The 9,515-nt window shown below is 52.1% G+C and overlaps 1 protein-coding gene across 2 annotated transcripts in view; it reads left to right on the forward strand.

The window, feature by feature from the left end:
- The window catches only part of ACP2 (acid phosphatase 2, lysosomal), a 9,767-nt gene extending 298 nt beyond the window's left edge, over nucleotides 1–9,469 (forward strand). Inside the window, 10 exon segments of one of the 2 annotated variants that reach the window (NM_001133641.1) lie at nucleotides 384–479; nucleotides 790–876; nucleotides 2,830–2,982; nucleotides 3,092–3,190; nucleotides 3,270–3,359; nucleotides 3,797–3,929; nucleotides 5,362–5,444; nucleotides 5,559–5,665; nucleotides 5,784–5,959; nucleotides 8,446–9,469. In NM_001133641.1, the coding sequence (NP_001127113.1) occupies nucleotides 384–479; nucleotides 790–876; nucleotides 2,830–2,982; nucleotides 3,092–3,190; nucleotides 3,270–3,359; nucleotides 3,797–3,929; nucleotides 5,362–5,444; nucleotides 5,559–5,665; nucleotides 5,784–5,959; nucleotides 8,446–8,579 (1,158 nt within the window). In that variant the 3' untranslated portion in view covers nucleotides 8,580–9,469. 2 annotated transcript variants of the gene reach the window in all.
- The last annotated feature ends 46 nt before the right edge of the window (nucleotides 9,470–9,515 follow it).

Here is a 9,515-nt window from a genome sequence, read left to right on the forward strand (position 1 = left end):
TGGCTTATGGGAGTCAGGATGACCGAATGCGTAGGGGTGAGTCTGCCTTGAGACAGGGAAGTGGTTGAATGGTTAAGACTCATCCCTAAAGAAGCCTTTGGTTATCTTTTTTCCCCAGTTGTCCCCACCACATACGTTGCTTTCACTTCTCTTTTCCCTTCCTACCTGTACCTTGGCTTTGCCTATGGTCTCCAGTAGCATTGCTTAGCTAAGTTAGAATCTCTGGAAGAAGAAGTGACTGACTCCTAGCTGGGGTCTTTTGCAGCGAGGAGGCTTCCCAGAGGGAATGAGACTTCCTTCCCTAATATGGGGCAAAAGGTAGGCTCTGGGTCCCTATCAAGGGGATGCTTCTGACCTATAGGCAAACCATTTTCTTCCCTCAGCTGTACCGCCATGGAGACCGTTCACCAGTGAAGACATATCCCAAGGACCCCTATCAGGAAGAAGAATGGCCCCAGGGGTTTGGTCAGTTAACCAAGGTGGGTCAGAAGCCAGCCTTTCCTCAGGATGAGCTGCAGAATGAGTGACGTCCAGAGCAGTCTACAAAACTTGGGGTCCTACTAAACTGCCTTTTCCCATGTGGGTGCTGACTTTGACCAGATTTCATAACCTTAATCTCTGTGCCCATGATATTGCTGTGCATGACTGGCCACTTAATGAAAGACTTCTGGGATCAGATTAATTGACTCCAGCAAAGGGTAAACCTGGAAAGCAACAGGGCCTAAACCCCATGGGGCTTGAAGCCACCCCTTCCCTCTAGACCCTCTTAACCCTTGGGTTTGCCCACAGGAGGGGATGCTACAGCACTGGGAGCTGGGCCAGGCCCTGCGGCAGCGCTATCATGGCTTCCTAAACACCTCTTATCACCGGCAAGAGGTAAGGGGAACGGGGTATGCTGCCCTCATCTTTTGCCCTCAGGGAGCCTAAGGCTGAGGCTGGGCACTTTGGCCTCCTTGTATTTTTGGTCACAACTACAGGAAAAGACCTAGGAAAACCAGAGACCTTTGCTCATGTGTTTATCTGCTGACCTTCTCTCCACTATTATCCTATGACCCTGCCATATCCCCCTCTCCGAGAAACACCCAAGAATGATCAATAAATACTTAAAAAAAAAACAAAAAAAACCAACTACAGGAAAAGACATCTGAGAGCTGTCTGGAACAAAGCCCTAGGAGCTGAGTTGCCCCTGCTTGGCTGGGAAGAGGCAAACTTGATTAAGCATCCCAATTCAGACTTAAGGGCGGGCCTGGCAAAGTGGTTTCTGACTCTGTGAAATCACAGGCTTTCCATCCAAGACATTTATTGAGTACCTATTAAAGGCCAACGACTGTGCTAGCACTTTGCATTCAGTGGTGCACCACACAGATATGATCTCTGTCTTCATGGAGCTTAGAATGTTGTGGGGGTATCTGAGGATAAACCAGACAGGGCCAAGATGAAAGACAGCGGGGAAAACATGCGTAGATAGGGCTTGTCTTTTCTTGATCAAGATGAGGTCTTTGAGCCCTGTCTGCCGCGCCAGGTCATGCTACATTCCTAGGACACATCAAGGAGGACTGGTGAGTGTGCCTGCTCCTTGAGTCCTCCCGCCACCCCAGGAATGGGGGAAGCTGTTCCTCTGGTTACCACTGTCAGCCTCAGCCGTATCAAGAGTCCCTAGACATTGTTATTGTTCTCTTAAGGCCCAGCTCTGTCCTGAGCTTGTCCTTCCCCAGTTTCCTCCTCCCTTTTCATGAGCCACTATCTCTGAATAAGCTCTTCAAAATATTTTTTTAATATATATATATATTTTTTGAGATGGAGTCTTGCTGTGTCGCTCAGGCTGGAGTGCAGTGACATGATCTTGGCTCACTGCAACCTCCGCCTCCTGGGTTCAAGCAATTCTCCTGTCTCAGCCTCCCGAGTAGCTGGGATTACAGGTGTGTGCCACCATGCCTGGCTAATTTTTGTATTTTTAGTAGAGACAGGATTTCACCATGTTGGCCAGGCTGGTCTTGAACTCCTGACCTCAGCTGATCCGCCTGCCTCAGCCTCCTAAAGTGCTGGGATTACAGGCATGAGCCACCGTGCCTGGCCCAAAATATATACATATATTTTAAAGGGGTCTCACTCTGTCACCCAAACTGTAGCACAGTGCCTCAGTCATAGCTCACTGCAGCCTCAAACTCCTGGGCTCAAGTGATCCTCCTGCCTCAGCGTCCCAAGTAGCTGGGACTACAGGTACCTGTCACACTTGGGTAATTTTTTAATTTTTTTTGTAGAGACAGGGTCTCACTATGTTGCTCAGGCTAGTCTTGAGCTCCTGGCCTCAAGCGATCCTCCTGCATTGGCCTCCCAAAGTGCTAGGATTATAGGTGTGAGCCACCAGGCCCAGCCCTTTATCTTATTTTTTTCTCCCTGGTCTCTAAGGGTCGTCACTGGACCTAGTTTCTGCCCCAAGGACCCTGATCTAGACAGGGAGAGAGGTGTTGCTATGAAACCAGACAGACCAGAGAGCCTTACTGATTGACTCAGCACTTTTGACTGGAAGGGGCATTTCAACTAAGGCCATTCCCACAGGAGTTCTTCACAGAGTGGTGACAACCCCCAGTGCAGTGTTTGGGGGACGGGGAAGGCCAGAGGCCAGAGGAGGGTGAGGGCCAGATGTATGGTAGGTTTACAGTTTGCTGGGTGGCCATCAAGAACAGGTTCTCCCCTGGGGCTCCACTTTGGGGTGACCAAAACTTCCCACCACACACACACACACATACAAGGCTCCACTTCAGGGTGACCAAAACTTCCCCACCACACACACACAGACACACGTGACTTGTGTTGCTATCTCTGCAGGTTTATGTGCGAAGCACAGACTTTGACCGGACTCTCATGAGTGCTGAGGCCAACCTGGCTGGACTCTTCCCTCCCAACGGGATGCAGCGCTTCAACCCGAACATCTCGTGGCAGCCTATCCCTGTGCACACTGTGCCCATCACTGAGGACAGGGTGAGAGTGGCCAGCCCTTCCCTGGGGTGGTGAGGTGACAGCTCTGGCCGTGGGCCTGCTGATGGCAGGCTCCTTTTCCTGCTGCCTGTTTCCCCGCTTTGCTCTACAGCTGCTGAAGTTCCCGCTGGGCCCATGCCCCCGTTATGAGCAGCTGCAGAACGAGACCCGGCAGACACCAGAGTATCAGAATGAGAGTTCTCGGAATGCAGTGAGTAGGGGCAGAGGTGGAGGTCACCATGCTGTCTTTTCCCCAGAGCAGGACTGAGACCCTGATCCATTTTTCATAGCAATTTCTGGACATGGTGGCCAACGAGACAGGGCTTACAGACCTGACACTGGAGACCGTCTGGAATGTCTATGACACACTCTTCTGTGAGGTGAGCCCACTAGGGTGCCCACTGTGATCACTCTTTTCCCTCTCAGCAGGCCCAGGTCACCAGGACGGTAGAACACAGTGCCTGATACCGTCACGCCCCTGGGGAGGTCCAGGGAGGCTGTGCTTGTGAAACACGGGAACTTCCCTCACGGGTGACAGAGATCCTCAGAGTGGGAAATGGTTTATTAATTGTCAGCAGTCCCTGCTGTTCTCCACCCAGATCTCCTTTCTGCTGAGTCTCACTTTTTGTGCCTGAGCTTCCTTTCCTGTGCCCTGCAGCATCCACACTGCCTGCCATGTCTACTGGTTCCAGCCCCTCTGCCTCTCTCCCCTCTCCCTCCCTCACACACACAGGCACCTTCCCACTGGGGAAGAGAGCTGCCCCCTGGAGAGGCTGGCCTAGGCCTGGGGCGCTAACCTGCCCGCTGCGATACACAGCAAACGCACGGGCTGCGCCTGCCGCCCTGGGCCTCACCCCAAACCATGCAGCGTCTCAGCCGGCTAAAGGACTTCAGCTTCCGCTTCCTCTTCGGAATCTACCAGCAGGCGGAGAAGGCCCGGCTTCAGGGGGGTGAGTGACAAGGACAGCAAGTCACTCCACTCCTCAGGACCCTAAGGCGTTAAAAATCTGCTGTGGGGGCTTCTCACACACTTCCCTCTCTACTGAAACACTCCCTGCTCTTTCAAAACCAAATCCCCCTCCTCATGCCGCTAGTCACCAAATTTCCCCACCTCTCTTCCTTTTCTGCCATTCATATTCTTTTTAAAAAAATTGTTATTTATTTATTTTTTTTCAGGGGGATGGAGTTTCCCTCATCACCCAGGCTGGAGTGCAATGGCTCGATCTTGGCTCACTACAACCTCTGCCTCCTGGGTTCAAGTGATTCTCCTACCTCAGCCTTCTGAGTAGCTGGGATTACAGGCACATGCCATCACGCCTGGCTAACTTTTGTATTTTTAGTAGAAACGGGGTTTCACCATGTTGGCCAGGCTCCTGACCTCAGCCACCATGCCCGGCTAATTTTTGTATTTTTAGTAGAAACAGGGTTTCACCATGTTGACCAGGCTGGTCTTGAACTCCTGACCTCAGGTGATTCACCCACCTCGGCCTCCCAAACTGCTGGGATTGCAGGCATGAGCCACCATACCCAGCCTATTTATTTTGAGACAGAGTCTTGCTCTGTCACCCAGGCTATAGTAGAGTGGCATGATCTCGGCTTATTGCAGCCTCCACCTCCCAGGTTCAAGCGATTCTCCTGCCTCAGCTTCCTAAGTAGCTGGGACTACAAGTGCCTGCTACCACGCCCAGCTAATTTTTATATTTTTAGTAGAGACGGGGTTTCACTATGTTGGCCAGGCTGGTCTCAAACTCCTGACCTCTGGTGATCTGCCCGCCTCAGCCTTCCAAAGTGCTGGGATTACACACATGAGCCACCACGCCCAGCCCTGCCATTCATGTTCTTAAGTTTCGCCCACATCAGAAGACCCTCCCTCTCTTAAATGAACAGCTGCCCCAAGAGAACCACTGGGGGCCATTTTGAGAAGGCTGAGAGTAACACACATGCCAGCTTCCTCATTTGAGCACCTAAGGGCATGCATGCTGTCACACCTTTTTGACATCTCGGTTTTCAGAGCATATGGTAGTTACCCGGGCATGGACCCACCCGCTGTGTACTCTGAAGCAATCTTAAGTTTACATTTGTTTCAAACTGAAGTGCTTCTGTAAACACAGGCAGGTTTCTACATCCGTGTTGACATATAGGCAGATATCTTGTTTTGTCTTGCTTCCTTCTGTACATTTGACAGTTCTTAGAGAGGAGGGGTGCCACAGAGTTCTTACATGGTCCCTAAAGAGCATGACACTAAAGAGTTCATGACACTAAAGAGTTCTCCACGTAGGTGATGAGGCCCAGGCCTGGCAGAGGGTGAAAGGAGCATAGATAGGTCGAATTAGAAGGCAGAGGTGGCTGTAGCCAGCAACACGGGGGACTTTTCTCCTTTAGGAGTCCTGCTGGCTCAGATAAGGAAGAACCTGACCCTAATGGCGACCACCTCCCAGCTCCCCAAGCTGCTGGTTTACTCCGCGGTGAGTGCCTGCGCTCCCTAGTGCGCTGTGTCAGGCAAGGAGCTGGATTTCTTCTCTGTTCGGTTCCTGCGGGTGTGGGGAACAATGCTGACGGGCAGCCCCTCTCCCCCGCAGCACGACACTACCCTGGTTGCCCTGCAAATGGCACTGGACGTCTACAATGGTGAACAAGCCCCCTACGCCTCCTGCCACATATTTGAACTGTACCAGGAAGATTCTGGGTGAGTGGAGCTAGCAGTGTCCTCTGGAGGGGGCCCTCGGGAGGTGGCTCGAGGCAGCCCAAGGACCCCATGACGGGCAGGCTGAGCAGCTCCCATATTGCCTCCTGTCGACCCGCAGGAATTTCTCAGTGGAGATGTACTTTCGGAACGAGAGTGACAAGGCCCCCTGGCCGCTCAGCCTGCCTGGCTGCCCTCACCGCTGCCCACTGCAGGACTTCCTTCGCCTCACAGAGCCCGTCGTGCCCAAGGATTGGCAGCAGGAGTGCCAGGTGGCAAGCGGTCCTGCAGACACAGGTGAGCTGTCACCGGCCTCCTTGCTAGTCATGCCCTAGAACAACCTACAATTCACATCCGTACATCTCAAGAGCTGTCGCACTTCCAGCCATTTGACTGCATTTGCTAGGAGTTCCCTCCCCGACCCCAGACTGCTTTATACCTTCTCCCCACTTCTCACCCTCAGGTGATGTCTCACTTGTATCACCGAGAAAATAAGAGCCAAGAGAGAATCAGCTCGTTCTCCCACCACCAGCTCCACCAGCTTACTTGCTGAGGGAAGCCACTGCTTAGGGTGGCCTCTCCACCCACACTCGGGTTCTCTCTCCTCACCTCTGCAAGGAGCTCTGACGCCTCTGCTTCTCTACTGGATCACTTCCCTCCCAAAAGCCCATCCATGACCTCTGAGAGCCACCTCTTCCCCAGCCACCAGCCTCTTCCCTCTCAGAATGGAATCCTCGAAAGAGCTGCCTAGAATCTGGCTCTGCTTCCTCACCACCTGTTCTCTTAGACTCACATTAGACAGTCTTGTGTCACCTTCCACTACCCTGAAGCCATACTTGTCTGGTGACCAGTGACCTCCTACCAAAGCCAGTGACTAATTCTTAGCTTCTCTCACCTCTCAGCAGCATTACATAATTGGTCACCCCTTCCTGAAACACTTTCTTGGCTTCTCCTGACTTTCAGGCGTCCCTTCCTCACTAAAGAACGGATGACCCAGGACTCATCCCTGGAGCTTTCCCCATCTGTGCACACTCCCAAGTGATCTCATGCAGCCTCATGACTTTATGCCCATCTCCATGCCCACTTCTGTGCTTATGCCTTGACTCACAGATTCACAACCTCTTCTCTGAGCTAGAGACTCATATCCAGCTGCCAAGTTGAGGTCTCTACATGCATGTTAAGTAAGGCATCTCAAAGCTGCGATGTCTAAAACCAGATGCTTTTCCTTCCAAAGCTGCTCTTCTTCCAGGCTTCCTTGTTTCAGTCAATGCCACGAGTCACCTAGTGGCACAGTATAACCCTTGGGTCATTCTGCATACCGCTTCTCATACCCCTCATCCAGCCCACTGCCAGATCAGCTCAACCTTTCAAATATTAATATGTGCTCTTGCCTCCGCGGTCCAATCTACCGTCAGCTCTTGCCTGACCGAATGAAAAGCTTCCTAGTTCTTTCTGGTTCTATTCTTGTCCCTACCAGTCTTTCAGCACAGCAGAGTTAACTTTTTTTATTTTTTTGAGATGGAGTTTTGCTCTTGTTGCCCAGGCTGGAGTGCAATGGCGCAGTCTCGGCTCACTGCAACCTCCGCCTCCCAGGTTCAAGCGATTCTCCTGCCTCAGCCTCCCGAGTAGCTGGGATTACAGGCATGCATCACCATGCCCAGCTGATTTTGTATTTTCAGTAGAGACGAGGTTTCTCCATGTTGGTCAGGCTGGTCTCAAACTCCCAACCTCAGGTGATCCGCCCGCCTTAGTCTCCCAAATTGCTGGGATTACAGTCATGAGCCACCGCGGCCGACTGAGTTAACTTTTAAAAAATGTAAACCAGTTCACACTACTGTCCTCTCAGAATTTTCCAGTGGCTTCCCATCACATATACAATAAAATCCAAGTTCTTCACCATGGCCTTCCAGGCCCTACTCCATCTGGTCTCCTGCCCCATCTCCTACATGCCCCTTGCTTACTCTGCTCTGGTGAGACTGACTTTCTTGATGATCCTAGCATGTGCCAGGCTTATCCCCACATCTGGGCCTTTTGCCCTTCCTTCCTCTCCTCTGTCCCGTGATACTCTTCTCAGATTGTTGTATGTCATTCATTGACTCCAGGTCTCTGTTAAACTTCTCGCTTTCTTAATGATGCCTTCCCTGCTGACCTACTTTGCTTTGTCTATCTGTATCACATTCGTCACTGAACTGTCACTCCTTTTTTTTTTTTTTTTTTGAGACAGTCTCATTTTGTCACCCAGGCTGGAGTGCAGTGGCGTGATCTCGGCTCACTGCAACCTCTGTCTCCCAGGTTCAAGCAATTCTGCCTCAGCCTCCCGAGTAGCTAGGATTACAGGCGCGCATCACCATGCCCAGCTAATTTTTTGTATTTTTAGTAGAGACGGCATTTCACCACGTTGGCCAGGCTGGTCTCGAACTCCTGACTTCAGGTGATCCACCCACCTCGGCCTCCCAAAGTGCTGGGATTACTGGTGTGAGCCACTACGCCTGGCCAACTTTATTTAGTAGAGATGGGTTTTCACCATGATGGCCAGGCTGGTCTCGAACTCCTGACCTCAGGTGATCTGCCCGCCTCAACCTTCCAAAATGTTGGGATTACAGGCATGAGCCACTGTGACCAGCCCATTTGCTTATTTATTACATCCCCTCTCCTAGCATGTAAACTTCATGAGAGCAGGGACTCTGTCTTGGCCACCTCTGTGTATCTCCTATATGTCAGAATAGTACCTGGCATATGATGGAATGCTGACATGACCTTTCTCTTGCCTTCCCCATGCCCAGAGGTGATCGTGGCCTTGGCTGTATGTGGCTCCATCCTCTTCCTCCTCATAGTGCTGCTCCTCACCGTCCTCTTCCGGATGCAGGCCCAGCCTCCTGGCTACCGCCATGTCGCAGATGGGGAGGACCACGCCTGACAACCACTCAGCCCCCTTCCCTCCGCCTCCTAGGGGAGGTGGGCTGGGCCCTCGCTCCTGACTGTTGCTGCTCCCCAGCCCATGGACAGGAGATCCTGGGTTGGGCCTCCCTCTGATGACCCCAGCCAGATGAGCGAGTGGGGCTCAGCATGGCCCGTGGTGCCTGTCACTCAGCATTCCCATGCCTCATGTTTACCAAGTGCTGTGTTGGACACTGGCTTTCTCCAAACAGGATTTGCCTCCTCCACGCTCCCTACACACCTAAGATGTAAACTGGCGGTCAGTGTTCACTCAGGACCTAGGATTAGAAAATGGCAGAGTTGGTGCTGGATCCGCCTTGCACTTCTATCAAGCCGTGTTCTTTTTCCTCCAGCCTGAAGTCTTTGGCAAATAGCTCAGAGGGACACGGTCTTGCCTCTCAGTGCTTATTTTAGTGGGAAAAACAGCTAATACCAGGGGTACAAACATTGGCTCCCAAGGAACTGGATCACCCAACAGCCAGCCAGCCACATTTCCCTGTGTCTGCTAGAGCCACATTTCCCTGTGTCTGGCTAGAGCCACATTTCCCTGTGTCTGGCTAGAGCCACATTTCCCTGTGTCTGCTAGAGCCGCCACTAGACTCAGACAGAATGCTTCAGGAATCTTTGTCACCCCTTCAACTGGAGCAGGACGCAAGGGTGTCTGTACTTGGGAGGGAGTGGGGAGTGGTGGGAAGGGAGTTGCTTGTCACACAAATGAGGAAACTGCTCTCCCTCAGCTGGGCTGGGGTCTCCAGGGACCTGAGCTATATGCAGGTTGTGAGCTGGAAAAGAAAGTTCTAGACTGTGGCCCAGAATAGGGCTGGGGCAGCTCCCAGAGAATGAATAGTGCTGTTTCCTATTGGACTGATAGTGCTGTTTCCTGTGCCTTTTCTTCATTTCTGAGACGCAAGAAGCT

The sequence above is a fragment of the Pongo abelii genome, chromosome 9 (assembly GCF_028885655.2).
Source record: "Pongo abelii isolate AG06213 chromosome 9, NHGRI_mPonAbe1-v2.0_pri, whole genome shotgun sequence".
Classification (NCBI taxonomy): Eukaryota; Metazoa; Chordata; class Mammalia; order Primates; family Hominidae; genus Pongo; species Pongo abelii.